General features: G+C 52.3%; 13 protein-coding genes and 1 pseudogene across 14 annotated transcripts; 7 read left to right on the top strand and 7 right to left on the bottom strand.

Annotated features, from left to right (window-relative positions):
• The first annotated feature begins 283 nt into the window (after window positions 1-283).
• On the top strand, window positions 284-1,729 carry BD324DRAFT_638679 (20S proteasome subunit alpha 1). Its single transcript, XM_022017143.1, has 10 exons — window positions 284-347; window positions 404-434; window positions 502-514; window positions 574-668; window positions 785-866; window positions 927-1,013; window positions 1,071-1,139; window positions 1,195-1,319; window positions 1,370-1,435; window positions 1,489-1,729. The coding sequence occupies exons 1-10, from the start codon at window positions 325-327 to the stop codon at window positions 1,681-1,683; spliced, it is 786 nt and encodes a 261-aa protein (XP_021868108.1). The 5' UTR covers window positions 284-324; the 3' UTR covers window positions 1,684-1,729.
• A 38-nt stretch (window positions 1,730-1,767) lies between these two features.
• BD324DRAFT_638674 (cytochrome c oxidase assembly protein CtaG/Cox11-domain-containing protein) lies at window positions 1,768-4,045 on the top strand. The gene is made up of 5 exons (XM_022017142.1): window positions 1,768-1,889; window positions 1,945-2,250; window positions 2,597-2,923; window positions 3,412-3,578; window positions 3,650-4,045. Exons 1-5 carry the CDS (start codon window positions 1,857-1,859, stop codon window positions 3,771-3,773), a joined length of 957 nt encoding a protein of 318 aa, XP_021868107.1. The 5' UTR covers window positions 1,768-1,856; the 3' UTR covers window positions 3,774-4,045.
• Window positions 4,046-4,777: 732 nt separating this feature from the next.
• Window positions 4,778-7,043, top strand: BD324DRAFT_200472 (hypothetical protein). The gene is made up of 5 exons (XM_022012165.1): window positions 4,778-4,983; window positions 5,091-5,123; window positions 5,272-5,415; window positions 5,487-5,930; window positions 5,987-7,043. The coding sequence occupies exons 1-5, from the start codon at window positions 4,948-4,950 to the stop codon at window positions 7,031-7,033; spliced, it is 1,704 nt and encodes a 567-aa protein (XP_021868106.1). The 5' UTR covers window positions 4,778-4,947; the 3' UTR covers window positions 7,034-7,043.
• A 1,036-nt stretch (window positions 7,044-8,079) lies between these two features.
• Window positions 8,080-9,242, top strand: BD324DRAFT_653857 (GPN-loop GTPase 3-like protein; the record flags this gene model as incomplete). Its single annotated transcript, XM_022018716.1, has 5 exons — window positions 8,080-8,315; window positions 8,474-8,918; window positions 8,976-9,095; window positions 9,150-9,171; window positions 9,223-9,242. The coding sequence occupies 5 exons, from the start codon at window positions 8,080-8,082 to the stop codon at window positions 9,240-9,242; spliced, it is 843 nt and encodes a 280-aa protein (XP_021868105.1).
• A 31-nt stretch (window positions 9,243-9,273) lies between these two features.
• Window positions 9,274-11,985, bottom strand: BD324DRAFT_638655 (Septin-domain-containing protein). The gene is made up of 7 exons (XM_022017141.1): window positions 10,998-11,985; window positions 10,395-10,918; window positions 10,172-10,338; window positions 9,949-10,125; window positions 9,646-9,888; window positions 9,510-9,588; window positions 9,274-9,475 (listed from the first exon to the last, which is right to left on the bottom strand). The coding sequence occupies exons 1-7, from the start codon at window positions 11,627-11,629 to the stop codon at window positions 9,438-9,440; spliced, it is 1,860 nt and encodes a 619-aa protein (XP_021868104.1). The 5' UTR covers window positions 11,630-11,985; the 3' UTR covers window positions 9,274-9,437.
• Window positions 11,986-12,335: 350 nt separating this feature from the next.
• Window positions 12,336-14,443, bottom strand: BD324DRAFT_643770 (nucleoside phosphatase family-domain-containing protein; the record flags this gene model as incomplete). The annotated part of the gene is made up of 4 exons (XM_022017568.1): window positions 12,336-12,777; window positions 12,834-13,314; window positions 13,371-14,156; window positions 14,263-14,443. 4 exons carry the CDS (start codon window positions 14,441-14,443, stop codon window positions 12,336-12,338), a joined length of 1,890 nt encoding a protein of 629 aa, XP_021868103.1.
• A 717-nt stretch (window positions 14,444-15,160) lies between these two features.
• BD324DRAFT_584596 (Alpha/Beta hydrolase protein) lies at window positions 15,161-17,326 on the bottom strand (the record flags this gene model as incomplete). Its single annotated transcript, XM_022013691.1, has 4 exons — window positions 15,161-15,608; window positions 15,652-16,818; window positions 16,876-16,949; window positions 17,003-17,326. 4 exons carry the CDS (start codon window positions 17,324-17,326, stop codon window positions 15,161-15,163), a joined length of 2,013 nt encoding a protein of 670 aa, XP_021868102.1.
• A 728-nt stretch (window positions 17,327-18,054) lies between these two features.
• Window positions 18,055-18,598, top strand: BD324DRAFT_653853 (hypothetical protein; the record flags this gene model as incomplete). Its single annotated transcript, XM_022018715.1, has 2 exons — window positions 18,055-18,138; window positions 18,200-18,598. The coding sequence occupies 2 exons, from the start codon at window positions 18,055-18,057 to the stop codon at window positions 18,596-18,598; spliced, it is 483 nt and encodes a 160-aa protein (XP_021868101.1).
• A 340-nt stretch (window positions 18,599-18,938) lies between these two features.
• BD324DRAFT_200174 (hypothetical protein) lies at window positions 18,939-20,364 on the bottom strand. Its single transcript, XM_022012164.1, has 5 exons — window positions 19,827-20,364; window positions 19,585-19,778; window positions 19,439-19,524; window positions 19,256-19,380; window positions 18,939-19,192 (listed from the first exon to the last, which is right to left on the bottom strand). The coding sequence occupies exons 1-5, from the start codon at window positions 20,227-20,229 to the stop codon at window positions 19,116-19,118; spliced, it is 885 nt and encodes a 294-aa protein (XP_021868100.1). The 5' UTR covers window positions 20,230-20,364; the 3' UTR covers window positions 18,939-19,115.
• A 648-nt stretch (window positions 20,365-21,012) lies between these two features.
• BD324DRAFT_610448 (major facilitator superfamily domain-containing protein) lies at window positions 21,013-22,831 on the top strand (the record flags this gene model as incomplete). The annotated part of the gene is made up of 11 exons (XM_022014199.1): window positions 21,013-21,095; window positions 21,158-21,245; window positions 21,290-21,305; window positions 21,349-21,437; window positions 21,484-21,600; window positions 21,666-22,079; window positions 22,124-22,226; window positions 22,271-22,343; window positions 22,384-22,596; window positions 22,648-22,672; window positions 22,724-22,831. The coding sequence occupies 11 exons, from the start codon at window positions 21,013-21,015 to the stop codon at window positions 22,829-22,831; spliced, it is 1,329 nt and encodes a 442-aa protein (XP_021868099.1).
• On the bottom strand, window positions 22,757-23,945 carry BD324DRAFT_200109 (hypothetical protein). The gene is made up of 6 exons (XM_022012163.1): window positions 23,709-23,945; window positions 23,562-23,644; window positions 23,478-23,502; window positions 23,283-23,410; window positions 23,099-23,224; window positions 22,757-23,047 (listed from the first exon to the last, which is right to left on the bottom strand). The coding sequence occupies exons 1-6, from the start codon at window positions 23,805-23,807 to the stop codon at window positions 22,975-22,977; spliced, it is 534 nt and encodes a 177-aa protein (XP_021868098.1). The 5' UTR covers window positions 23,808-23,945; the 3' UTR covers window positions 22,757-22,974.
• A 189-nt stretch (window positions 23,946-24,134) lies between these two features.
• Window positions 24,135-25,006, bottom strand: BD324DRAFT_638622 (hypothetical protein). Its single transcript, XM_022017140.1, has one exon. It carries the CDS (start codon window positions 24,750-24,752, stop codon window positions 24,213-24,215), a length of 540 nt encoding a protein of 179 aa, XP_021868097.1. The 5' UTR covers window positions 24,753-25,006; the 3' UTR covers window positions 24,135-24,212.
• A 28-nt stretch (window positions 25,007-25,034) lies between these two features.
• Window positions 25,035-25,137, bottom strand: BD324DRAFT_t34 (annotated as a pseudogene). The gene has a single exon. The product of its transcript is annotated as a tRNA-OTHER (tRNA).
• A 67-nt stretch (window positions 25,138-25,204) lies between these two features.
• On the top strand, window positions 25,205-27,853 carry BD324DRAFT_638621 (P-loop containing nucleoside triphosphate hydrolase protein). Its single transcript, XM_022017139.1, has 11 exons — window positions 25,205-25,675; window positions 25,719-26,138; window positions 26,178-26,416; window positions 26,467-26,563; window positions 26,604-26,660; window positions 26,703-27,038; window positions 27,092-27,122; window positions 27,161-27,278; window positions 27,329-27,408; window positions 27,448-27,542; window positions 27,591-27,853. The coding sequence occupies exons 1-11, from the start codon at window positions 25,466-25,468 to the stop codon at window positions 27,765-27,767; spliced, it is 1,860 nt and encodes a 619-aa protein (XP_021868096.1). The 5' UTR covers window positions 25,205-25,465; the 3' UTR covers window positions 27,768-27,853.
• The last annotated feature ends 8 nt before the right edge of the window (window positions 27,854-27,861 follow it).

Below are 27,861 nucleotides of genomic sequence, written 5' to 3'. Positions count from 1 at the left end.
CTTCGCAGATCAGTTAACAATTGGTTGAAATCAACTTTTTGGGATTAAATAGCATGATGCAAATTCCACCAAAGATAAATATTCCCAGGTGGAGGCCACGGCAGTTACGCGGCCGCGAGCCAGCAGGCAGCATTGAACAACGCTTTCAACAGTACACTGACAATCGACGAGGTTCACTAGCGACAGCGAGACGCTCAGCAAAAGGGGCAACACATATAGCTGATCTCCTGAGACTTACCCCTGGTCTCGCGTGATTTCCGAGCTTCGTCTTCAGTCTCTCTCTCTCTCTCTCTCTCTCGCTCTCTCTCTCTTAACGTCGTCAGCATGTCGCGATCATCTTATGACCGGTAAGCGCGGCTTGGCCAAATCTTCTTGTGCTTCTGCATCTGACACCTTTGTACAGATACTTGACAGTCTTCTCTCCAGAAGGAAGGGTGAGTCTGACTTTGACATCTACGTACACACACACCTCGCTCACACATCCACTCGTTCATCCTTTAGCTGTACCAAGTCGGTGAGGCCTATTCATTTCGAATGCGGTTATGACCCAGCGAAGCTCATGTATCCTTCTAGAATACGCGATCAAAGCTATCTCTGGAGCTGGAATCACCGCGGTCGCCGTCAGAGGCAAAGATACTGTCGCCATCATCACTCAGCGCAAAGTTCCAGTGAGTCTGGGGTACAGTGCAAGGCCGCCAGCGTCAAAACGACTGCACTGTATCGAACCAACGGCTTCGGTCTTCCGGATGTACCGACGAAAAGCTGACCCTTTCAATCCTCCAAGGACAAGCTCCTAGATCCCGATACCATCACTCATATCTTCCAAATCACCCCTACGATCGGGTGTGTCATGACGGGATTGATTGGTGAGTTGATCGATTCAGCATTTTGACAGCTCTCGCCTCGCCCTGACCATTGCGTTTTAGCCGATGCTCGCGCTCAGGTCCAACGGACAAGGAGTGAAGCTGCAACGTTCAGATACAAGTTTGGATACGAGATCACACCTGCTGCGCGTGAGTCCGTTCACCCTATGGCCCCAGGTGTTCTGGTATTCAGCTGACTCTTCGCAGTTGCCAAGCGGATGGCCAATATCAACCAAGTGTACACTCAAAGAGCAGGCATGCGGCCATTGGGAATATGTATGTGGAGCAGCTAGTGGCTCAATCGCGACCAGAGCTTACCAGAAAAAATTAGCGATGATCCTCATAGGAGTTGATGAGGAGCTCGGACCCCAGATATTCAAACTTGACCCAGCGGGATACTTTACAGGGTACAAGGCCACTGCTTCGGGACAGAAACAGACTGAAGCCAGCAACTTTGTGAGTTGAGATTCATCCTTTTACCGCGTCATTCAGCTCACAATACGCAGTTGGAAAAAAGGTGGAAAGGGATCGAAGCGGACAAGACGGTCCTAGATCGAGGAGCAGTTCTGGAGGTGAGCCTTTCGGCTGCATCGAACAAATTGTGATAAACTGATGCGTAACGTAGGCCGCCATCGAGTGCCTGTCTACAGTCTGCGCGACAGATTTCAAAGCCTCCGAGATTGAGATTGGCATCGCGTCCATTTCACCGGATGAGCCTCACCCAGAAGGCAAAGCTGGCGCGGGTGGCATAGGGAAATTCAGACAGATGAGTGAAGAAGAGAGGGGCGAGTGGTTGGTCAGAGTAGGCGAGAAAGACTAGAGGAGGCATGTACATGTGACTTGAGATGCATAGGATCGGCATTTGACGATGGACAGAACCATGCTAGTGTTACTTGGTAGCCCATACGATTAGATCGGGATGCGCCGGGGCAAAAAAATGTTGGGCCAAGAATTTCCAGCCAGTCGAGGTGTTTCTCTTGTACTCGATCATTCATGTCCACCACCATGAAGCATCTCATCAGCATCGTACGTCTCAGCATTCCACCTGCTCACATCATCCTCTTGCTGATTGTGACCGCAGCCATGCAAAGCTGGACCGTCACGGGCGTCACGCCCATTCTCCAAGCTGCCGCCGATGAGTCCTGCCGGTCCCCCTCGTCAATCTCTATCGACAATGTCGAGACATCTCTCGCCTCATCCTTCCTCTAGACTCAAACACGCTCGATCCGGTACCTCTACAGCTTCCTTGAGTGCAGAATCGACAGGGTCCACCTTGGGAACTCTTACCAACGATGACATTCGAAAAGTCTGGTTGGCGAAGAACAAGGCGTTCCAAGATGCCAGATCGAAGAGGAATCAAACGCTATTATTCTATTCTTTGGGAGCGGTGAGTGTTGATTGGGCGTGCTGGATACTCGGTCTGGGCAGGAGGATCGTGACCCGCTTGGATTCTGGCGCGAGCACATGATTGGCATGGAAAGCGGAAATTGCGAGGTGTCGCGGAATATCACTGCTTTGCAACCTTCGCTCTACAGTAGGGCATGGCCGAGAAGCGCAGATCTATGAGTGGGGATTTGCTGCCGCGAGGGATGGCTACGATCCAGGCAAACTGCCTGCAACTTGAATCTCCCGTGTCGACGATCTCGCGATATCTACACCTCCTCGCCCTGCCCTTCCATCCTGTATCTCACCGCTCAAAAAGATCACCCACTGACCGCCCTGTTCCCCTCCAGGTCTTCATCATGGGCGGCGTGACTTACGCCGCCATACCCCTCTACAGAGCATTCTGCAGTGCCACTGGATTCGCTGGAACACCCATTACTGATCCTACTCGGTTTTCCCCCGATCGACTGTATACGACCCCGGAGACGGAAGGACGAAAACGAATCACTGTCCATTTCCAAGCGACATCCAGCGACGTCTTGCCTTGGAAATTTGAACCTCAACAGAGGACCGTGAGGGTCTTACCGGGTGAAACGGCTCTCGCCTTTTACAGGGCAAAGAATACCAGTGATAAAGATATCATTGGCATTGCGACTTATAACATGACCCCGGATAAGGTGAGTGAGTCTCAGTGATCGAGCGAGTGCAAGCGATCGAAAGGGTACGGGCCAGCGCAGCGAGTGTTGGGGGAAGGTCGAATGACGAGCAGGAGGGCAGGGTCGATGCTCAAAGCACAGAGGGGCTGCAGGTGGATTCGATGGGACGTTGAGGGATCCGACAGGCCAGACTTTGGCTGGCACGTGTCAGACTGCACTTGGACACTGGTGCCACGGCCTGATCGGAGCTTGTCCAGTCATCCTGCCGCTCATGAGGACATGAGCGTACTTCACGCGAAGGGTCGACAAGCTTAGCTGCGCACCGTGTCGCTGTGCCTTGTGTCCAGCATCATTCGCGCTTGCCATTGATCTTCAGAGAGACTTGGAATGTTCGCTGACATGGTTGTCTTTTGCTCTTCCTCCTGCTATACTCATCGCCTCGCCTAACTCGCAATGACACCCCTTGACTTCTCTCTCATTTCGATCCGCTTCGCCGTGCTACTCGCTAGATCGCCCCGTACTTTGCCAAAGTGGAATGTTTTTGTTTCGAAGAACAACGTATCCGAGCAGGAGAAGAAGTGGATCTCCCAGTCTTCTTCTTCATCGACCGTGATATCATGGATGATCCTGCACTGGAGAATGTGGATGATATAATCCTCAGCTATACATTCTTCAAGTGAGCGTGGCCGTCGGCGGCGTATCTCCGTCAACGAAGTCATGAACTGACACAAAACTACTACCGTTCAGGGCTCGACGGAACGATATGGGCCACGCCATACCTGATGCTTCCGAGGAGGCTGTTTTGAAGTCTCAAGGGTTCGATCAATACGAGCACGCGCCAGTCAAGGCGTCTGCCGCTGCTGCTGTGTGAATAGCGCTCAAACTCCGACACGAAGAGCGGCGATGGAACCGTGGACGTATCACCTAGGGCTTCGTCGGAGGCGTACCATATCTGACTTTCCACGAGATGATCGAGAGGCAAGGAGGCGGGCGCCGAGGGCTCTACGAGGATCCCTAATCGAATGAAAATTCGGATATCCCGGATGATGATCATCGGGAACAAGAAGGTTCTTTTGGTCTTCCGCCCTTTGGTTTTGGTCCCGCCGTTGAGCGAGACATATGCATGTTTAGATCATCTACTTACCTTGAAAAGTCGCGCATTATTACGTCTCGGTGAATGCGCAGCGGTTTTAAGAGCACCGCAACTGGGATGACCTACGTGGGGCTTCGTGCGGGATGGTACCTCCGCATCGTTCAAGTGGTAGGTAGCCATTGAAAAAACATAATGTGATGGTGAAAAAGAGGTGAAACCCGGCCGTAAGGGAGAGATCGGAGGATTTGTGGCTTCTATCTCCACTCTATGGACGCATCCAACCCGTCTTTTGTGTTCCCACGGCTGTATCGCTCCTCAAGATGAAAAGGTTACTGCTGTTGTCGCTGTTGTCGCGGCTGCTGGCCCCCCTTCTCGCTACAAAGTGCCACACTCGATATTTTTGCTCTTTTTGGATTGAAAATAGCTTTTGAGCCGACGATTGAGGCCGCTATTTTTAATATAACAGCGAGCAGGCAGCGAGCAGCGAGCAGCATCTAGGCAGCACTCAGCAGCAGCGACCTCTCTTTCACACGACCTTGCTCCCCCCCTGGCCAAAATCAATCTCAATCCCACCTCGCAACTGTTCCATCCAACCTCATAACATCCATCCATCCACCCATCCAACCTCTTGTCGAGGCGACTCTCTGGCCCCCCTCTTCCCGTCAAGAGACAAAAAAATATAGCTCCACTCCTCTCTCCCCCTCTCAACTGCTATTTTCCCCTACTCGCTACCCCAAAATAGAACATTTCTCACCCATCTGAACACTCTCTCTCACCTCTGACCTCCATCGCCCTTTCTCTCTCTTCTCTCCATCCAACCCACCATCCCTCCAACTCGCTCTTGGCTTTTTGCTATAATCATCTCACTCTATCCCATCTTGTTCTTTTGAGCCCTCCATACGCTCGCTGCCAAGACTTATCAAAGCCATTCAAAGCTCATTCATAGTCAAGGATGGGACGAAAAAAGATTGAGATCAGGCCATTGCATGTGAGTTCCGTTCGGGTCCAATGGAGAGCGGGGGCGTCGTTTGAGAATTCGGGGACGGGCGGGGACACACGTCGCTGACAGTTCAACTGTTTCTTTGTTCTTTCTAGGATGAGCGTAATCGAAATGTCACATTTCTCAAGGTGTGTTGTGATGAATCTGTGTATGGGTATCGCGAGTCAGATCGCTGACCATGTGTGTCTCCTCACCATCCGTCGTTGCTGTCGGTTTTCCCCGGTCTCTTCCTCCCTCCCCCCTAATCGCTGCACCTACACTACGCCCACCTACTAGCGAAAAGCCGGGTTGATGAAGAAAGCATGGGAGCTGTCAGTACTATGTGGTGCAGACGTTTCCATTGTCATCTTCTCTGCCGCTGGCAAGGCATTTGAATTTTCCAGTAAGGAGCTGGATTCAGAGATCGACCGGTATCTCGAGGTGAGATGACGCGCAAAAGAAGCCCTTTCAAATGTTCCAAATCTGACGTCCCTTGCTCCTCCTCTCTTCAGTACGAAGGCGTCATTGAACGTCGACGAGCACCTGAATTCGCAGCGATGGCCGAAGCAGATGAGGAAGACGATGACGACGATGATGATGCGCCCAACAGTCGACGAGGCTCTCTAGCCAAACCTGGAGTCACCAAGTCACTCAAGGGCAAGGAAAGCTACAAACCAAAGATGCACTCTCAGGCCGAGCTCAATCGTCTCATCTCTCGACGTGACAAGGATCGTGGAAAAGACAGGGACAGGGAAAGACACCGATCTTCAAAGGAAAAACATCGGGTCAGGGAAACAGATTACGGTCGGAAGCCAGTCCTCTCCAGAGGTATCATTGGTGACGATGGAGATTCATCAAACGGGAGTGGTCTAAGCGAAGACGATGAGGATGACTATGCTCGAGCGGATAAACGCAAGCGCAAGTCCAGGGAGACCTCTTCAAGGCACAGAGATGCGGTGAGTTTAGGCAAGAAGCCATTTGCATAGACAAACGTACTGACACTCTTGACCAGTCCATTGCCGGCCTGCAGTATGCTATGAATATGCACCAACGACCTTCTTCTGCCCAGTCTCAGCACGCCACCCAGGCCAACGGCGCAACAGCCGGCCGACTGCCCGGAAACGCTTACAACTACCACGTTCAGCACCCCTCCCAGCTAGATTACTCTAGGGAATACTCTTCTCAACCCCAAGGACACTACTCGTCTGGTCCCTCCTACGCCCAGCCTGCGTCCTCCTCCTATAATCACGATCGATCTCCTATGAGTTACATGAACACCATGTCTGGATCGACCGCCCAGCCACTAATGAACCACACTCATACTCTGCCTGCCCCCGTTCCGATGGCTCCTGGAGGCCCGACAACTCTCAGCAGCTCACAGTATGTACCCTCAAACATGCAATGGGATCCTGCACTTCTCGCTCGATACGCCGAGTTTCAGCTCCATCAAAACCACCAACGTCAACAGCGAGCATTACTAGAGCAACAGCGACAACAACTCGCCGATCTAGGTATCCCAGTGGAAGACAAGTCTCTCCTTGATCAACTGTTTGGCAACAATGCGTCTGGTAATGGCGCTCACAATGGCGGAGGGTCCGCAGCCAACTCTGTCCCCGCTTCAGGTCCTCTGACGGGTGATTCACATAACGAACCCATGAATACTGGTTCAGCACCTCCCATCTTGATGGGAGATCAGGAGGATGATCTCATGTCGCGACATAATGCAGACCCAGGGTCAGCGCATCATTCCTTTGAATCGACTCGACAGTCGTTCGACTCGAATCACCACGCGTTTGAATGGCCAAATGTCGGTGCTCCACCCGCAGACAGAGGGGACGACAGCCACCCACAGAACGCCGGTCAACACGGCGGTGAACGAGATGAAGGGTTATACAAGCAACTCTCAGCCCTTGTCAATGCCTCACACCGTGGTGGACCAGGGGCAGATGACGGACATGAAGACGTGGACAGACGAATGAAAGAGGAACACTGGGGACCTGACGACTTCCAGCCGTTCCCTAGTCCTGCGTCGGCCGGAGATCTTAGAGCGGCGAGATAGAGGTTTCGGATTTGTCTTGATTATTGAAGAAGAAGCAGACTCTGCTTTCCACTTGTCCCTGGTGGACTCTGTGTGTGTAGGTAGAAGGCTTGTTCCCCATGTTGTCCAGTTGTATGTCGTTCTAGCATGCAGATCTTTCCAGAGCATCCAAGACAGCGTCGAGCGTTGGTCCCGGGGAGTCGGGTCGTCTCGTGTTCAGTCACGGCGTTTCTCAAAGACATGCTCCAGTTAGTGCAAGGGTTGAAATATAAACTTGCATCACTAGCTATTATTATCATTGCTGTCTCGTCGGAGATGACGCCTCGTCCTGTTTTACTCCTGCCCTGATCCTCTGGAGCGTCCACTGTGCGTCAATACTAGTCACCCGAGGGGGAAAGCCCTCATCACCTTAGACCACGCTCGACACAGATTTCTTCCATCGTGATTGATCCCAGGCCGATCGTCCCGAGTCCAGCCCAACGTCGATTTCTACCAGGACGAAAGGGTCTCCTCCAAGCCCCATTGTCGCACATACCCCATCTCTCATCGCCTGATGTATTTGTCATTTTTCCACCTTGAAATATGTCGTCTTCCGTCCAATCATCCTTCGCTCCTCCCTGTGATGATCCCTCCTTGACAGATATCATCGTTCCGCCTTCTCTTAAGTGAAGTCGAGCGCGGTTTGCCTGGGCGCCCTATATCCTACACTGTCTTTGCCGCGAGGGCACATACCACAACGGCCAAACCAAAGAAGAATTTATCGTCCGAGTCCAATTCTTTCTTTTTGACTATCATCTCGACGCAGAGCAAACATGCGTACGCTACTATCCCCACCTCCATAACATAGTCGCTCATGGTTGGGCGTTCTTATTGAGTGAGCGAGCGATTGCGGGGATGTGGTCAAATTCACATACACATACAAGACAGCCATCTACTCTACATCGACAAACCGCTTCGATCAGCCGTTGGGCTTTTGCCACGTGAGAGAGGTCAAAGCTTTCAGGCCGACGGACGTTAACGTTGTGACTTTCAGACCACCAAAACGATATAGTCCTCCACCACCCCTGATGAGGTACGCCGTGCTCGTGACTGGTCCAGCAGGAGCTGGTAAATCTACCTTTTGTGCTTCCCTCATCACTCACGCTCAAACCCTTGGTCGAAGCGTCCATTTGGTCAACCTCGATCCGGCTGCCGAACGATTCGAGTATGAACCAGCACTGGATATACGAGATTTGATCAACTTGAAGGATGTCATGGAGGAGTTGGAATTCGGTCCGAACGGAGGATTGATCTATTGCTTCGAGTGAGTCTGAGCGCAGCGGGAGTGGATCACAACGAAGCGACAAGATGCGCATCGCTCGCTCTAGACATCTAAATCTCTAGCTGCTCGCTTCGTTTCGCTGCCTTGACTTGCTTCTTTGTCTTGGGGGCTTTCAACTGACACTACACGCCTTTGCTCAGATACCTTTTGAACAATCTCTACTGGCTGGAAGACGAACTTGGGCCCTACGAAGACGATTACCTCATCATCGATTGCCCTGGCCAAATCGAACTCTACACCCATATCCCTCTTCTCCCTCGACTCGCGTCGCACTTGTCGACTTCGCTCAACTTCAGAGTCTCCGCTACGTACCTTATCGACAGTCAATTCATGCAGGACAAATCAAAATTCTTCGCGGGCGTCATGTCAGCCATGAGCTGTATGTTGAGTCTGGGCATAAGCATGGTCTGCATCATGTCAAAGATGGATCTGGTGAAGGATAAAAAGGGGAGATTAAAGAAGGAAGTAGGGAGATATCTGGATCCTGATCCGGGATTGATGTGGGAGGAAATCAAGGACGACAGTGATGGTGGAAGTACAGGGAACAGAAAGTTTGATGCGTTAAATAGGGCAGTAGTGGGACTGGTGAGCGGTCCGCTGCAATCGAGGGTTCACGGGAGGTTGCTAATACGTAGTCATCAGATCGAGGACCAAAATCTCGTCTCCTTTCTCCCTCTCGATGTCACATCGGAAGATTCGGTCAACACCATCCTCAGTCATATTGACAACATGATGCAATACGGAGAGGATGAAGAGCCAAGGGTAAGTGGTCCTTCGTTCTTGGCGGTACTCTCCTGCTAACCGTTGCGCATGCAGATACCGAAAGATATGGATGATGGTGCGTTTCAGCTTCCCTCCTGACAATGAACTGTTGCTGATACGCTCGCAGGGGACTTTGACGCTGACTAGTGACTCGATGGCAAGCATACACATTCATCATGTATAGTATAGGCATCAACAAGGCTCGTTCGTCATGTGTCATCAAGGTGTCCTCTTGGGGCGCCGCCAGGGCTCAGCTGGGTCTACCCTCAGTTTCGTTCGCGTTATTCCGTTATCTCGCGTGTCTCTTTTTTCTCGGTCGGCGAACCTATGTTCTGCACCGAATCACGTCCCTCTGCCAGCGGAACCAGCCCTCGGCCGATCTGGTATGAGCATCGTGGCCGAGACATAACTCACCTTTGGCGCTCTGTCTCGCTAAAAGCTTTTCAGTCCTATACTTTTCATACAGCACCTCTCGAGTCAAAGATCTCAGGAGCTAAAAGATCTGTCAGTAGGCACTCGCGGAGAATACCGACGCCTTGAGCCGCCGCACCTTGGTATGTGTACCCAGAACGGCTTCTCGCAACGCCAGGAAATCGCACTGATCGGAGTTGAAGACATCTGCAGTCCCCCAATTGTACCGTCTCGTAAACCCCATATCATCACCTGCTTTCGACGGCGAGAACAGGGCGAACGGGAGTCCTTGATTCCGGCAATGGCTAAGAGCAGCTGGTGTCGGCGGTCCAGCGTCTGGAGAAGCTGGATCCATAGGCGAGACTGCTAGGCGACTGAGTTGCTGTGTGCACCCATGCGTCAGCCGATGAAGCAAGATCAAGATTCATCAAGTCATGCTCACATTGCTACTATCGACGTCATCTTGAACCGCGAACACTCCAAATCCAGCGTCCTCTGGGAAAGCGAGCTGCAAGTCGTCACGAACGACTCGGCGCACTTGATCCAGCTCAGCGATGGTGAGTGTGTCGATATGTGAGAGCACAGGGAGAACATTGGCTCGCTCTTTCAGTCTCCGGAGCTGAGATCCTCAGTGAGCTGAGACCACCCAGGGAGGAACAGCTCACGATGGTTATGTCCGTCTCGCCGAGGTGAGCTTCTGCGGGTGGCTGCCCATGGTCATCCTGATTCTGCACATCTGTCTCGCTGAATACTCCAACGGCAGACCAGTCAAGGTCCATAGGCTCGCTCGCCTGGGGATTCAGCACCCGTCTGGCATCAATGAGGTAGACGACTGAGCAGTCATCGACGTCAGCCCGAAGCAAGCCATCGATGTCAGACCGCTCTCACCGATATGCACCAGGTTGTCGTCTCCTCCCGAGCTCTTTCTCACGATTCGACTTTCCTCACTCATAAACTCCCCGAATTGATCCTCTATCAACCTCATCAATCCCGCTACTCCTCTCTCTCTCTCCTTTTCTCTGACCGTATCTCCTGAGCCGAGCTCTAGGCCAGGCGTATCGATCAATCGGAGTTGCACTCGGTCGTATCCTTCAACCTGGACTACAGAGGATCTGGACGTGATTCGATTTGTGGCGTGCTGTCGTGTGATGCCTATACCGATTCGGGCGGATTGGATCGGTGAGGTCGATTCTGGGCGGTCGGAAGCTGACGAATGAATCTCGGCTGGACTACCTAGAGACCGAAGGATGTCCGCTTGAGGCGGTCCAGGGACAGTCGGTGAAGATAGAGTTGAGTCGGGTAGGCGGATCTTGCTCGGTGAGATGAGTCTTCGCGGCGGATCGTGGGCTACGGCAGCAGCGGGAGTCGGAGCATGTCGGGGCGAGAATGAGGCATAGATGAGATCTATGAGACTGGTCATGTCGCACAGTGTCAGCAAGTACCCTTTCAACTCCAGGTCGCGTTCTGGACCCCGACTCGATCCACACTCACCTAGTCTTTCCACTTCCTTTCCCTCCGACCACAACCACATTCAACCTCGGCGCAGTTTTCATCTTGCCTCTTCGTCGACCCCGAAGCCCATCTAGTCCAGATGTCTGACCCGAGGCAGAAATGTTGGCTGTTGAGATGATCGTATCTGTGCCCCATCGAGCTCGAGATGTTCGAAAGTCCTGTGTGATGCTGGAAGAATCTGAATCTCGGGACGGTACATCGACCCTAGGTACGATCTGCCATGGTGAGAAGGGTTTGTGAAATTGTGGAGGTGTAGGGCCCTGAGCACCGACTAGGGAAGTCTTTCGGCGCCAACCTCGAGCGCTGGCGCTGGCTTTGGGGGTACTTCCTCCTCCTCGAGCTTCAGCTTCAGCTCCATCTCCATCTCCAGCTCCGGCTCCAGATCCCTGTTGCTCTCCCTCTTGTCTAGACGCGGAGAGAGGCACATTCTGCTTCTGTTCTCTTAACGTTGACTCATAAGTGAAAGAAGGCAATTCTTCCCATGATTCCGGATCAAGGAGCGGGGTCGTCAAGTCTGGTAAAGATAACGAGGGGCGGAGGTTCGAAGGATCATCCTGGTTCGATGAGGTGGACCGAGAGGCAGTCAATCGTTTTCGAAGCAGAGAGACCATGAGGAGGGGGGGCCAAAGTCTAGCGAGCGAGTAAACGAGTCAATGATATGGAGGAATGTGATACAACGAGAGCAAAACAATGAGAGAGAGGAGGAGGTTTGAACAACCAAAAGTCCCAAGCGGCGAGAGAGACACTTGCCGCTCAGACCTCTCTCTCTCTCCTTCTCAACGACGAGTGGGGGGAGGCAAGACGCGTGTAGGTCCAATTGCTCAAGCCATGCAGGGCTCTAGAGTGAGTTGAACATACATCGCCAGACGTTCCTCGTCAATACCACCTCAACGCCGTCCTCCCCTGAACGAGTCCTTGACGACCGCATACCCAATTAGAAATACGTGCAGCGGATAAACGCTTTGGGTGTTCCGTGCCGCCGCGACGCTGTCAAACTTTTATTATATTAACCTTGTTTTTCGTCCCAACATTCCACAATTACAGTAATATGCCAGGCTGCAGCGGTGATCAAGTCGAATTCAAACGTCATGCAGATAAGTGATGTAATGTAGAGTATATCAGGATGGTATAAAAGGGGATCATAAGATGAAGGATGGACTGGGCTGGGAGTTTCCCCTCCAAGCTACCAAGTCAAATTGTACAGTATAATCAATAATCTCTCCCTCCGGAAATCCCAATGGAAAAATAAATCTATAGTGGTCTGGAGCTGTGTCCCATCTCTTGCCTGCCAGCGTTCGATTAGGACGGATGCCAGCTTCACATTGACGCGTTGGCCGAGGCGGTGCAAGTCAACGTGGCCTTTTCAACCAGAGCCAATCCTGCACCCAAAGCCCAGCCAAGTTCGACACCATTCAATTTTTTCTCCACCAGCAAATCTCGCTCTGGTCCAAGCTCGTATCCCAAGCCCAGGAGCGCATTCATGAATGTCAAGTCGAGACAGTATTCAGGTCGATCCTCAAGTTCGGCCATGGCTGCGGCGTCGGAGCCCCAGCGCAACCTCCAAGCCTCAGGTCCATCACAGACGTCCTTGGCCATTTCGGTCAAGTCGGCGATCTTGAGGTCGGCGGTACGACCCGACAAGAGAGGCTTGATTCGGTCTGTAAAGTAGGACAGGGCTAGGAGTTGCCCGTGAGGGAAAGTGTCGAGGAGAGATGGTTGGTACTGGCCGGCAAAGGAGCAGGGTTTGACCTCACAGACGCTAAAAAAAGAATGACGTGAGCAGGGTCTCGCAATGAACGACAACGCTACACTCACTCGTCTTTTGCCATGACAAGCTCGACAACCCTGTTGCAAGCGTCGAAACCACCATTGCTACCGTGCATAGTGACGTTCACAGCGGTCCTGCCGGGGGGGTCCAGCTCGACTCGTCGGGTGGTTCCCCGCGACAAGCAAGGGTTTGGTACCTGTTCGTTCTCGCTCAGAGTGTCCCAGTCGAGATTCGAGTGTCCAAATGACCATGTGAATGCAACAAGGTTGTGAACGCTTCGACGGGCTCTCATGAGTCCATATCCGAGGTACGAGTGTTGGTAGAGGGTAAAGTCTTTACCACCGAATGAAAGCTGGTACTTGTGTTCACCGTCCACGAGCTCCTGGGTGGAATCGGCAGGGAACTTGGGTTCAAAGACGATTTGAGTGGATGCTCCGCCGAGATCCATGACTGCCAACGTATCGGTCGACTTGGCTCCCTCGCCAATCTTGCCAAGGAGGTAGTTGGCGGTGATCCAAGCGTACACACCTGGACAGAAAGCGTCAGACCCCCAGGGAAGGCTCTTTGTGACAGGCTCGACTCACCCTCGTCCTTTCCATCCATGATCTCGACAGCGTTCTGGTTCGGTACGCTGAACGGCCAGTATGTCTCAAGTCTGTTCCTGACCTCGTCTAGGATCGCATTACTTTCATCGGTGCCCAACAATCTCAATCCAGCTGTCGCCTTGACTTCAACAGGTGTGCATGACCACAGGGACTTGGGAACGACTCGTTTGGCTTCTCTCAACAGCGGATCAAGAGACGCCGCAGCAGCTGTGGGGTCCCGCGCGTAGGCGGACAGACCGGGGTTAAGCATCTTGAAAGTCTCGTACTCCAAAGTAGGGGATGGACCACAGTTGTGGAATTTGTATACGTGAATTCTAGATCCAGTAGATCCAGCATCGATGGTGAGGGCGTATTGAACCAAAGGTCGCTTGGAGTCGTATGGGTCCGCACAGGCAGTGGTGGAAGCAGGATCGGGATCCGTTTCAAACGTCATGACGACAACTTCGGGAGTGTTATCAATTTCTGTAAAGTCGTTCTGAGCGCCTTGAGCCTCTTGTGCTTGGTCAGATAGAGGGTTGTGAGGACTGTTAGCGGCTTCTTCCTCATCTTCGTCGGCCTCGGTGCCTGAAGCGTCGTCGTTGAAGCCCGGCTTGGGTCGAAGATGGTTGAATGGGAGAGCGTGAACTCGACCTTCATCTGTGTCTGCGACGCCGGGCTCGGCGATACTACCAGCACCGATGGGTCGGAAGGGAGGGGATTTGAATTCAGAATAGTCGGTCATATCGTTCTCGAGTTTCTCACCGCCGAGCTGGGGCGTGTAAGCGTCTGAAAAGGAGATTGACCTAACGTCAGCATCTAGGCACTTTACAGAGGTAGCGAGTCGCTAACGCGATGGCAATCGCGCGCTCGCTATCTCGCACGCTTCACTCACTGTCGGTTTCCCAAGTCTCATCATATGTCGAGCGAGTCGAAGGGAATCTTGCATAGCCCACGACCATGAGGACCAAGACGCCCGTACCGATGAATGCCCATCGTTTCCAGACGGGCATTCCGGATCGACGCTGTGGTCCGGAACTGGTGGGGAGAGGGGTATATTTTCTCGAGGAAAACATGTCGGCGGGAATGGTGACTGGTTCCTTGGTGGTAGGTGAAGAAGAAGGGAAGTATTCGGTAGGTTTCAAATGGGACGTTGTCTTTCGACGTCGAAGTTGATTGACTAGATATCCTGCTGTTGGACCTAGAAACTCTGTTGAGAGAGTGAATGGAGATCCTGATCGGCTTCGAGAATCTTCACGGTCGGATGATTGAAGATGGATGGGGGTGGAAGTACCTGATTTATTGTTGGCTCGTCTTTTGCGTGAGGACCGAGGCATACACAGGAAGCAGGGGAGCGGAGGGGAGAGAGAGAGAGAATGCGCGAGAGATGGGTCACTGCAGTGAGTCTGACGAGGAGAACGACGGGTTAGATGTCAGCGACGATCAACCGGATGGTTAGGGTATGTAAAAGGAAAGACGTGGCACATATTTCCGCGTGTGTACACTCACCAGCACACCCGAATGATTTACTCGCTGCTACAACCTGCTAGGAAGGGCCGCTGAGAATCTCCAGCTGCTCGAGCTCGACGATATGAGAACAGCAGCAGCAGAAGGATGAAGAAGGAATGCTAACAAGACTCGCTGCTGCTACTTTCTTATCACCGTCCGACACGGGAAGCTGCTTTCAAACTTTTTTTTTGGTTGGTCCCTAACACAACGGGAGCTTCCCGTCTATATTACGTAAAATTACTACTTTCGGGAAGAAACCCAAAAAAAATGTCTTGGGCCACACACTACGCCGCCACCAAGTATCGCTCCAACCAAGCTACAAACTCTGGACATTCCACCTCTGCGTCCTCATCATACGCATGGAATAGCCCATCCAGCGTCTCCACAGTGACACTGCTCACTAACTCTTTCAACATTTGTATACTCTTCTCTTGTGGTTGAACAGCAGTATCCGCCGTGGGATGAGTAAAGTAGATAGGAGGGAAGTGGGCAGTCGAGGCACCTGATGTCTGAACGAGCGCGAGTCGGCGAGTCAGAGATAGAGTCTCAGGATCGGGTCGTAGCGATTCGCCTTCGACCGTGGCTGATCGTTGGCGAAGAAATAGGAGCGAAGGGAAGAGACTGTGTTGAAGCATGTACATGTATAGGATGGACCGAGGTCCACCTGATACAGTACTGGCCACTGGGGCAGCTTTGAGGTCCAGGTGTGGGCGGGCTTGTTCATCAGATACGCTACAAGTGTTCAGCATGTCAAATCACAGTGTCAGACACTCACTGTTTGCCGTACCACGGCACTGGATCCGTCTTGACGGCCCAGAATGGATCATCCAGATCGGTGATGGGATAGAACGGAGCGAGGCATTTGATACCTCGTCCTGAACCACTCTCACCGCGATACCCTCCAATATCTCCGATTCGAACTGACTTGGGCATGATCAGTCCGGCAACCAGTGCCAGGTATCCGCCGGCAGATCCTCCCGAGAGACACATCCTGTCGAGATCGATCTGGTGATTCGGATGTGATGATCCAACTTTGTCATTCAACTTGGTCCGGACAAACTCCATCAACGCGTCGATGTCGGACAGGATGTCCAAAATTGGCACTTGAGGTGCCAAGCGATAGTTTGGTGATATGACCGCGACCTGCTCTTTCGATCCGTCCGCCGAAGTGAATTCGTGCGAAGGGAGTCGGCGGAAATGCGGAGGAAGATTCTCCTTGTTGCCTTGAAGCAGTCCTCCACCGTGGAACCAGATGATCAACGGATGGCCTTTGGGCCCGGCAGGTTTAGGCGGAAGGTATAGGTCCAGACCAATGGCCAAAGGTTCGGAATCGAACGTGGCGGCTGGATAAGTCTTGAACGTAAGGGTGAGATCAGGTTGAGGGACGGGCAGACCAGGTATGCGGGTGATGGACCCTACGGTCGTCGTCGTGGAAGAAGGTACGGAACCTGAGGCGGGATTTGGGTTTTGCGATGAATTGGTCACTATGTTACTGCCTTCCACCTGAACCTCCAGATCTGGTCTCCCATCAAACGATTTGAGCGCCGGCATCTGGTTCATCCCCAGGGTTGCAAGCTTTGGTGTACTCTGCTCGACAAGTCCAATCTCATTGGCAGATATATCCCCTGAAAATTGATTGCCAGATAAGTCGAGTTTACTCAGGGAGGACAGTTTGACCCCTCTGAACGCCTCCAAATGTTCATTCTTCAAAAGATTGTACGAGAGATCGAGAATTGCCAGCTGAGGGAAGATTGGGCGATCACCGATGGAAGCTCGGCCGAAAGATGTCGTGAGGAAGCCAGCACCGTATGACAGTCCTTCATCAGAGGGCTGAACAGGTGACGAGAAGTCAAGGGAGGAAATGAGGTTGTCAGAGAGGTTCAGGTTCTGCAGGGCAGGCAGGAGGAGGACAGTCGGAGGGAGCTCTTTGAGGCGATTGAAACTAGATGAGTAGAGTGAGCAGCTTCCAAGAGAAAAGAAAGCCCTGGAGATCCCATACCTTAGATCCAGCGAGGTCAGCCGGAGCAAGTCGGCAAATGATCGGGGCAGCGAAGCAAGTTGATTCCGAGCAAACTACACCAATGTCAGCATTGTTGTCATATCAGGGGCAATGACCCGAGACTCACGTCAATACTCTTCAGCCCACCAAAGGCACCTATCTCGATGTCCAGCTCAGTCAAGACGTTGTCGCCTCCTTTGAGACTTGTCAATTCGGCCGGTTCGCCCCATGCGACCTCTCGACCGGGAATCCCAAACACATCTTCGCGGGAGCTCGGTGCAGGCACAGACCGCCCATGGGAGCTCGGACGTATATCTGGCGTCGAATCAGGTGCTGGTGCTGGCTTTCTCGAAAGATCCGCAGGCGGTACACCCAAAAGTCGTGTGTAGACCTCTAATGGGACAGCATCCAGCGAAAAGGATGAAATGTCCAGTTTTCCTGATGTAAACATTTAGCTCGACTGTTCATCATGAGCTTAGCCGGATTTAGCTGACCTGACCTGTGGGCTTTCTTCACCTCCCCAATCACCGTCCTGTCGTCCAAGCCTTCCTGTCTCGAGATGCCACGTCCCATGCCGACAGCAGCATTCCGACTACTGGATGAACCCTGTCCTCCGCTGCCTCCACCATGACGTTCAGCTGAACGAGCGGCAATCTTTTGCGCTTCGGCACGTTTTGCCGCGATCTGATCACGGATAGACATGAGCTTCCAGTGAGTTACGCACAGATATCTTGAGCTGGAGCACAGCGAAGCGGACGCGTTGTAAAGTGTGGTCGAGGACAGAAGTAAATGATCAGCTCATGGATCGGCTTCGGACCATTCGCGTTTGCCGAGGCGGCGGATTCGTGGCGGGATGGGGATTGTGGCACATCACCATCTCGTCAGGATCTGATAACGATGATGATGATGACGAGGAGGAGGAGGAGAAGGCGATCAACATTGACGAGATATCGACAGGTATGCAAGGATAGATAAGAAGCTGCTTTGTATTTATTAGCTGTATGATTCTGACTATTACCTCAACTTTGAATGCCCGCGAAGAACCATCCCTCAGCCAACGGGGTGGACACTCCTGAGCAGCTTGCCATCATCCTACGGCTCCTACAGAGCAGGTCCACGTTGATAAGAATCGCTCGTCATCTCCTCTCAGAGATCAGAATGGAAAAAAACAACAAGAGCATGACGGTCCTGGGAGCATCAGCCGCCATCATGGGATCGAGGGAATCCGAGATCCGTATGCTGCCGAGTTGTTCACATCTAGAGGTAAGCATTGCGGCAAATCACGCCACGTTCCGAAAGAAGACAACTCACACTTCCTCTTCAGCCAGTCCAGACTCTGCCGGATCTACTGGCCCAGTCTACGGGTGACAAACGTTCAAGAACACAGTCGCATTATCAAGGGATCCCAATGTCTGTGATCGTCTCGGACCCGACACTTGACGAAGGAGGCCCTCGGAGCCACTCAAAGTCGCCAGTCCGCCAAGAGTCGTCAGGAACCCTGCAGAGTGCTTGTATGGGGCTCGTCTCCCGACCAATGATCACGCCTAAGCGATTGCGACTATCACGGTGCTTCCAACAGTTGCGTCTCGTTCAGGCCGACAGAAGTGATCCACCAACGGGAAAGTCATCCGGCGCAGGCGGAGTGCTACTAGACGAAGGGACTGTGGAAGATCATAATGAGGAATCTGAGGACGACGAAGAGGATGTCACGTTCGTGCTGTGACTACAATATGCTTGAACATGCATTGCGGACCCGTATCTTCGCATTACACCTCTCGCTACAACAATCTGTCCCATGTATGTATGTATAAATGTATGAACGATGCCTTTTCACACCGCGCCAGCCAGGATCTAAAAGCTGAGATCCCTTCGGTTTCGATCAAGTGAGATCCCACTGCCAGATATCCAACATTGGACAGAGATCCCTCACACTCTCTTCTCGGTACCCTGCTGCCTCTACGAACCTTATCTTCCCTCGATCCATCCGTCTCCTCACTATATCCCTGAATCTCTCCCTACTGGGTGACCACCAAAGTCGACCCCACCATTCTTCACTGAGGTGCTTGCTGCCTCCATTGAAATGTATGATCGCAGGCACTTCACCATGCACTTTGTGCTGCGCCAGTGGAGGATATAGATCCCAAGGGATACTTGAGCTGTCCGGTGGATCGTCCATCGCCAAAGCTTGTATGGATGGGTCTGGCGGATACCGTAGACCCGTGAACTGGGCATTGATAAAGTCATCGTGTAAGGGCCAGAACAGACGGGTATGATAGTCCAAGTCGAGGTTGCCATCTGCGAGTAGCATGTTGAATGCCTCTGTGAGCCATCTTTTAGCCTTCATCCCAGATACCGGGAGGAGAGAATGAGCGGCACTCACTTTGATCATCGTATCCGTCGTACCTGTCACTGTTCATAAAGCCCCACAATCCGGCGTAGAACGCCCGCATATCGCTCAGTCGACCGATGACCGTGCCGGAATTCGCATGCCGAGGCGCGAGCTCCCTAGACGTCAAGTCAGCCAATACGCCCCGAAGAATGTTTCAGACTGTGGTCGACTCACTCTGGATCCAGCTGCCTACCGTTTCTGTCGTCCTTCCAGAATAGACCCTTGATCAGTGGTGACACTGGGGCATCAACACAATCGTGCTGCAAGACCCTTGTCAGATCACAGGAACATACGTATTCGGGGATTCGTGAGCGACTCACTCCCTCCTTATCATTTGGCCAACAGTTCTTTTCAGCAGCTACGACAACGCTGACATCGCCCATCTCCAAGAACCTCCTCGCGACGACATCCGGAGAGAGCTGCAGCCAAGCATCCAGAGCGTCCATCGTGAGAATCAGATCATCTTCCTTCATGTCTCGCATGTAAACAGGCGATGCCAAAAGTTCCGCTAGACCTGTGCCCAAAGAGTCAGTTTACCTGACAAACATTGAAAGCGACCCACCTTGGACCTTTCTGAACTGGTAGCTCGACTTGACACTCCAATTGAAGATGATCGGCGACCATCCATTCACCACAGCCCCTTGCATGGTCCTACAGAATGCCGGTGTGGTGATCGCTGCCTCCTCATTGACAGGGACAAACAAGTGGACTTTAGGTACCTTTGACCACGAGGCGAGATGGAGGCCGTGTTGAATGGTCGAACTGCTACCATGCGAAGACGTGATAGAGTACAGAATCATCAACAAAGTCAATGGAATGAGGATCGGCGTGAGAACAGCGATTCTAGGACTGATCATGGCTGATCGGGCCCAGGAAGTCACCGTACGTTTGTACAGTGTCCACCAGCTGGTCTGTCTGCTAGTTTGTTTCAGTCGGTCGTCCGCAGGCGTTGAGACTATAGCCATGGCATGATCCCCATGTATGGCGATATCAAACCCTTCAAGGATCTGGCACTTGGGACCTGATGGTGAGGATGTCTAGGTATACGAGTGTATATTCCAGGACGCCCAGGGAGGTGGAAAGGGGGGCGGCGTCTACTAAGCAATTTTAAGGTTTCTAAGCGTAGACTATAACCGGCAATATGATCTATGCTCTCGACTGATTGAGGTGCTCTGAGATGGTGTCCCCCAATGCAACTCTGAGAGCGCGTACAGATTGCCCAAGAAATGCATGTAGATGATCACGGCGGCTGTGACTCGAGGCTGTCAGCGAGCGGTCACCTCATCACGTCCCCACGCGCGCTTCCTGGACTCTCGCGATCATCGCCAGGCGGCTCCCTCCGCGTCTCCAAAGATGCCCATAGTCACGATGAATCCTGTCGCTGAGAGAATCGAGACGAGTATCCCATATCTTCGGAAGGGTCTCTCTGGCGACATACAAGGGATCATACCATTACACTTTCCTGCTCCACTGTCCCATCATCTGACTCTATCGCTGCATGGAGATACCATGAGCCACTCCGCCCCTCATCCTCCCGTGTTCGGCGGAGCCGAAGACCTGGAGAAACCCGAGCACGGAAACGTCAAAGAGGTGGAGGTGGGGGAGAGGGGGTGAGGAATTCTTGCGAAAACTTTTCGATATCGACACGTATCAGCTGGGGCAGGCAGCTTTGCAGCGTCTCAAGATCCCTAGCGATTGTCCGTGACTCTACTTAGAGCGGTCCGAAAAGCCCCGCTGAGTCTCCCAGCATGGCCATGATGGAGACCGGTAGAGTTGTGGGCAAGCCCAAGAAGCGGTCCCCACCTTCCGAGAAGCGGATGAAATGGATGTTGTGAGTCGAGTTGGGCGAGGCAGGCCGTATGGACGACTGAGTGCTGACAACGTCATCGTCAGAGCAACCATGGCCATGATGATGATCCTGGAGGGCTGGAATGACGGGAGTCTTGGACCTGTAATTCCCGCCTTGCAAGATTACTATCATGTGAGTCAGATCCAAGCTGCTGTGATCGTACTGATCGACATTAGGTCGATTACATGCACAGTGAGACTATAGAGCCCTGAGTCAAGTATCTCACCGCCCGCAGTATCTATGATATTCATCTTGACATTTTGTGGCTGTTTCATCGCTGGGTTCGGTAACATTTGGCTCGACGATGCGCTCGGTTTTGGATATGTGAGTTCAGAGAGCCTTTACCAGGAGGACTGATGGATTATTACAGACTGCAACGTTCGGATCAGCCTGTCAAGGCATGTCATATATAGTCAATGTCTGGGGTCCACCTTTTCCCATCTTTGTTGCTGCATTCATCTTCACAGGGTTCGGATTCGCTCTTCAGGTCGGTTCGGGACCATCCCGTTTCCCCCCCTTACCGCTGACTCCAGAACTGACCACTCGACGTAGGACGCTCAATGTAATGCCCTTTGCTCCAGGCTGCCCAACGCTTCGACCAAATTGTCCCTGCTTCACGCATGTTTTGGACTCGGCGCGTTCATCGCACCGTTCTTCGCGACCGCCTTTGTACAAGCTTATCGGCAAAAAGTCTATCTATACTTTTGGATGCCATTCGGGGTCGCCGCCATCACGGTTACTCTGCTCGTGCTGGTATTCCAAGGCCGCAGCGTAGATGATGTCGTCGAGTCCGAGTCATCGGAGAAAGCGATGGACGACGAAGCAGCTGTACCCCTTGTGGAATCTGGTAAAGACGTGCTCAGGGAGGAAGAGGAAAAGAAGGAGGTCATTTCTGGGACCGACAAGCTGCGGCGATTGTTCAGCGATTCCGCGATCATGTACATCCTACTGTTCATCATTGTCTATGTGAGTTCACTCATCATGAGACTCCACAGTGCTTAGCCCTGTAGGTCGGATACGAGGTGGCCATAGGTGGATGGGCTGTCACCTTTTTGATTGATGCTCGAGGTGCAAGTCTGGATTCGGGCTATGTCTCGGCAGGCTACTATGGAGGTGAGTGACCATCGATCTTTGATCCCCTTCTGACGGACTGCCAGGTATCGCCGCTGGCAGAGCTATCCTCATACCAGTGACCAACGCCCTTGGACATCGTCGGGCAATCTTTGTCTAGTGAGTCTATACCGCCATGAGCTCGTGGCTCACGCGTCAGCCTGATCGCTGCGATCCTCCTGGAAGTCTGCATAATGCTCGCTCCATCCATCTTTATTGATGCCGTGGCATTTTCTCTCGTGGGAGTGGTCATCGGACCTATCTATCCCGCCGCCATCGTTGTTATCACCGAAATCATCCCCTTAAATTTGCAGTCTGGAACCATTGGTCTCATGGGCGCACTGGGAGGTGCAGGGAGTGCCATGATGCCATTGTGAGTCGGACTTGGTATGTACGCATGGGATCGTCGCTGAATCCTGATAAGTATCGTTGGGGCGTTATCAGATTTTGTGAGTTGTGTAATCCAGCCGGAACCGTACGGGATGCTCATGTCTCTTCAGCTCGGTATTTGGGTGCTTCAACCTGTCTGCATCCTGCTCATGATAGGAGACCTGATATTATGGATACTCATCGCGAGGAAGGAGAAGATTGCACCATCGATCCGGTGACCTGTTCCATTGTATAATCTAGCATCTTACCTCAAGGAAATTGCATTGTCTGAAAAGGGGAAACGTACAACGAAAAGCCCGAACCCTTCCATAGGTATTATCAATGCCCGATCGATCTTACAGAGCGAGATTGCCTTAATTCCTCAAAAGCTCTTGAACAATGCCAGGAACCACACGAGCAGCAGAGACGTAGCGAGGGTGAAAGGCGTCTCAGACCTGCAAGGTGGAAGGTCAACAGGTGGTGCCAATAGGAGAAAATGCACTCACGCTCTCAGGCCAGCTCCGCCACTGTGCGAGCCACCATCGCTGGTCGCGTTGACGATCGTATAATTGGCACTGACCGTGTAGAATGGTTCGAGGCCATATGTCATGTTACCGACGATCGTGAAATAGCTGGAATGTTGGAAAGGATGTAAGCTATCACGTGGGGAAGCAATGAAACGAAACGTACAAAGATTGCCCAGCTTCACCAATGTAGCCTGAGCCAAGCATGGCAACAGGTGCGACTGTATAGTTGAAGTAATTGTTGGAAGTGGTATTCGAGCTCGACAATCCTGTCGTGTTGAACGGCCATGAGCACTATCAGGAGGATCAGCTGAGTCCGGAGCGAATCCGATGCACATTCCAAAGGAGGAACTGAGCTTACTACGATAGCGTTCGGTGTTACGTAACTGCGAATGAAGCTCATATCAGTGACACCGTGATTCGAGGTGAAGTGCAAGGAGCTCACACCATCGATATGTTGTATGGAGGCGAAGCCTGGTGGGGCAGTGTAAAGTTGACTTGAATTGTGCTGTTAGGCGTTGTGGTCATCTACATGCAATGTCAGCCGGTGGAACCCGAGATTCATCTCCGCCTTCGAGTCTCGTGTGCATACCTGAACCACGTTTTGTGGGCCTTCATACTCATAATTCAAGTTGAACCAGGTTCCGCAGCTCCCATGTAAGCTTTGAGGTAGGTTGGTGATAGGGTACATGGCGTAGAGCGAGGAGCGACGAGTAAGGTGGTGGGGTTGACTTGTGGGTGTGTAGTCTTTTGTATATGTCAGAAGCGGAGATGAGGAATGCCCGACCAGCTCATGTACAGCCTTCGTTTGATAAATGGCCGGTTGAATCGGGGTGCCGGGGTAAACTAAAAATAGGCTATCACAGGGGGTGCCTCACTCTCTAAAAGGAGCAAGTAGCAGTAATCTTCTGTGGAGTGTACCGCGACGCCGCAGGTATGGGCCGCTGAGCCCAAGTCCCTCACCCATGTAATGATCATTCCAGTAATAAGATCTCGCTGAAATGACCACAATGAATCCCCGGCAAATCATGCATATAGAGAATAGTGCTCCGTCTCGGCAGGCCAGGTGGTGGAGTCCAAAGAGCTTACCGTATGATTATTGTGCAGCTCCGGGTGGATTGGACCCCAGATCGGCTTGACTGGTGGGCACGAAGGAAAGCGCTTTGTCCACCGAATCAAACCAAGCTGTGTACCTCTCGCTTTCAGCCCTCACATTGTTGCTACTGTCTAACGTGAATGTGTCCGATTCAAGGGGTTCTTCGCCATCCTTGAATGACTTGTAAGTGCCAGTAGACACGACCTTGAGCGATATCAGCCTATCGCAATAATCAGGGTCTTGTGACTTTATCCATTCTCGAGTTGATGCCGCTTCGTCGCCTTCAGACTGCATGCGGATGGCCTGCAGGCCATCTCGAAGTGCGCACCAGCCGGGCTTGTTTGGCCCTACGAGAGCAAACGTAGTATTCTCAGTGTCCTGGAATCGAAACACTTGCATGTCATCGTAAAAGATCACAGGTGGCATCATGGTGCCTGTTCGATGGGACAAGCACTCGCACTTGTCAGTGATGGAGCCTACGGTGCCATTCCCTTGCGAGGGCACGGCAGTGTCAACTTCCGATGCCTTCTGGTCTGCCATGATATTGTGATAGGTGTCGTGAACAATTGTGGACTTTCTGGTGGGTGGAATTGGAACGGGAATGGTTATGGGGGATTGTGGGGAGACGGACTGATCCTATATGGAAAGAGAGAGTATCGAAACAATTCACGAAGAGGCTTCCTTTGTACGACAGTCCCAGCGGCTCCATTGACCATTACGTGCTGTGAGCATGGAGACCAGAAACACAGTGTGACGTTTGTGTAAGAAATGAAGAGGGTGAGGTCGCCTACAAAGAGGCAAAACGAACTCAAAAAAGAAAAATAGAGGTGACGCGATTTGAACGCGCGAGCCCAGAGGGCACGAGATCAGAAAGCACATAATAGCCATTCAAGTCTCGCGGAATAGACCACTATCCGACACCTCTTTTCACAGGGAGGTAAAAGCAAAGGCGCGCAGACACCTGAGCAACCGATGCCAAAAACAAGCTGTCAATCTTGCACAATACATAATCTCCAATTGTTACGGTTATACCGATCGGCTGCTTGCCGCTGGCTGACCTCCAGCTTCTACATCGATTCGAGTCGACGCAGAGTCGTTAGGAAAGGCAGGCTTGCTTCGAGTGGCGAGGACCATCTCGGCTTGTATCTCGACTCGGAGTCCGAATCAACCCTTTATTTGTCCCCTTCATCACTCCACCACATCGACCTGTACCTTCTCCGATTTGAACGTGCTAACTGGTTGTGGGATCGACGATGACAACATTACGATCATTTCAAGCGGAAATTGAGCAGATCTCGTTGGAGAAGCAGAAACAGGCTATTCGAGAAGCTAGAGAGGCTCATGCTGCTGCTGAGCTGGCCAGACATCATGGCAAAGCTCCCAAGGTCCAGCAAGTGGAGGTAGCGAATCGCAAGGAGGAAGTGACCGCCGATGAGTCCGTCGAGGAAGAGCAGAGCCTCGAGGTGAGTCTCCCGCCTGAATTCAGGCAGCATCTAATCAGATCAGAGCCTGATATTAGGGGAAGATGGTGAAGCGCTGCGATCCAATCTTGCTCGATTGCTGCTGAGAGGACATGGCGAACAACTCATACCACTCGGGTCCCATCCTCCTCCCTCCGAACTCTTTGGCTCAACGTCCACATCGCCTCCCGAGAATCCGATCGGCCAAGCAGTCACATTGGTCGAGCTAACACCCGCCCTCGGTCGCTTACGAGAGGCATGCACTGCGCTCCGAGCAGAGTTGAATGAGTTATACCGAGTCGAGAAGGATGGCAAGGTTTACGGATGTTGGCAGGCACGATTGACGCCTAGGCGTGTCGAGGAGATCATGGAAGTTCGAGTGGCCGTTGTTGGGAATGTGGACGCAGGAAAGAGCACAACACTAGGTGTTTTGACCCGTGGAGGTCTGGATGATGGTCGAGGCAAGGTAAGTTAGATACCTCGGCCTCGTACGCTGATACCTTAGGCTCGAGTCGCTCTTTTCCGCCATCCGCACGAGATTGAAACAGGTCGAACGAGTAGTGTCGGTGGCGAGATCCTAGGCTTTTCACCCACCGGACAGCCGGTCATACCTACGAGTCATACGGATTCTGGCGGTGATCATGGGCATCTCGCTGCGGCGAAACGGGAGAAGCTCGGTTGGGAGGAGGTTTGCAAGCGTGCAGCCAAGGTCGTCAGTTTCATTGATCTGGCAGGGCACGAGAGGTGGGCAGGGGGTCTGAACTTCACTCTAGGATGTCAACTGACCCGCGCAGGTACTTCAAAACCACACTGTACGGCCTCAGCGGATGTGCACCAGACTATGTCATGTTGATGGTGGGCGGGAATGCGGGACTGATAGGAATGTCCAAGGTGAGACTGCGCCGTTTTGGATCTTCCGCTCACCCATCAGGAACACCTCGGAGTCGCTCTCGCACTCAATGTTCCAATAGCAGTATGCGTGACAAAGGTGAGCGCCCTTCCAGCCTGATCCAAAGCTCACGAACAACAGATCGATATGACTCCGCCCAATATCCTCGAACAAACCGTCAATATGCTCGTCAAAGTGCTCAAAAGTCCCGGATGTAGGCGGTTACCGGTCTTTGTCGACACGGCTCAACAAGCTGTCGATTGTGCGCGACACCTCGGTCAGCCCATTGGCAGCGGCAGTACGAGATTGTGTCCGATATTCATGGTCTCCAACGTCACTGGCCACAATTTGCCGACCTTACGCACGTTTCTCAACTGCTTGCCTTCGTCCCAGTCGGATGACAAGTACGTCGTGGATGCGCCGTTTGAGTTTCAGATCAGCGACGTTTTCTCAGTGCCTTTTGTCGGTACAGTCGTTGTGAGTTGCAGATCCCGTCTGCGAGAAGAATATCGTATCTGACGTTCCCTCAGAGCGGTGTCATCACCTCGGGCACTGTGCAAGGTGGGTTCAATGTCATCGGTCTCGGCTGATCTGCGTAGCGAACGACCCGGTCCTTCTCGGTCCCGACTCCGTCGGCCAATTCATGCCGACAGCAGTCAAGACGATTCAGCGTAAAAGAGCTTCAGTGAACAGTGCAGAAGCCGGTCAGAGTGTTTCGTGAGTATCATTTAGGTTTTCGAGATCATCGACTTAACTGACGTGACTAGCTTTGCGCTCAAGCGTATACGGCGGACGCAAGTTAGAAAAGGCATGGTTCTGACTGGTCGGACGGAAACCGCCCCAAAAGGTATGGATTCCCGTCGTCATTAACGCTGACCATCACAAGCTGTCAGAAAGTTTGAAGGCATCGTTATGGTCCTCCACCACGCCAGCACGATACAGCCCAAATACCAGGCGATGATGCATTGTGGTGCAATACGGGTGAGTCTTGTGTCTTCATGTTCCTGCTTGTCCTGCTGATGATGCCAGCAAACTGTTCGAATATTATCACTAGACCACCCTTCGGGTCTGATAAGAACCGGTGATAGGAGCAAAGTCGTTTTCGAATTCATCAGCCACACTGAGTTTGTCAAGGAGGGTCAATTGATATTATTACGGGAGGCTAAGACCAAGGTTCTAGGAGTGGTCACCAAGATCCTGGCATAGCTTGTTTCTTTTGTAGTCTTGATAGATAAGTCACCTGTATCCTGCGCTTCGTCGAGTTGTCACGCGCTGCCACATTCGCGTCGGTTGATGTTTG

Source organism: Kockovaella imperatae (assembly GCF_002102565.1).
Source record: "Kockovaella imperatae strain NRRL Y-17943 chromosome Unknown BD324scaffold_17, whole genome shotgun sequence".
Lineage (NCBI taxonomy): Eukaryota > Fungi > Basidiomycota > Tremellomycetes > Tremellales > Cuniculitremaceae > Kockovaella > Kockovaella imperatae.
This window is presented reverse-complemented; position numbering and strand designations above follow the sequence as displayed.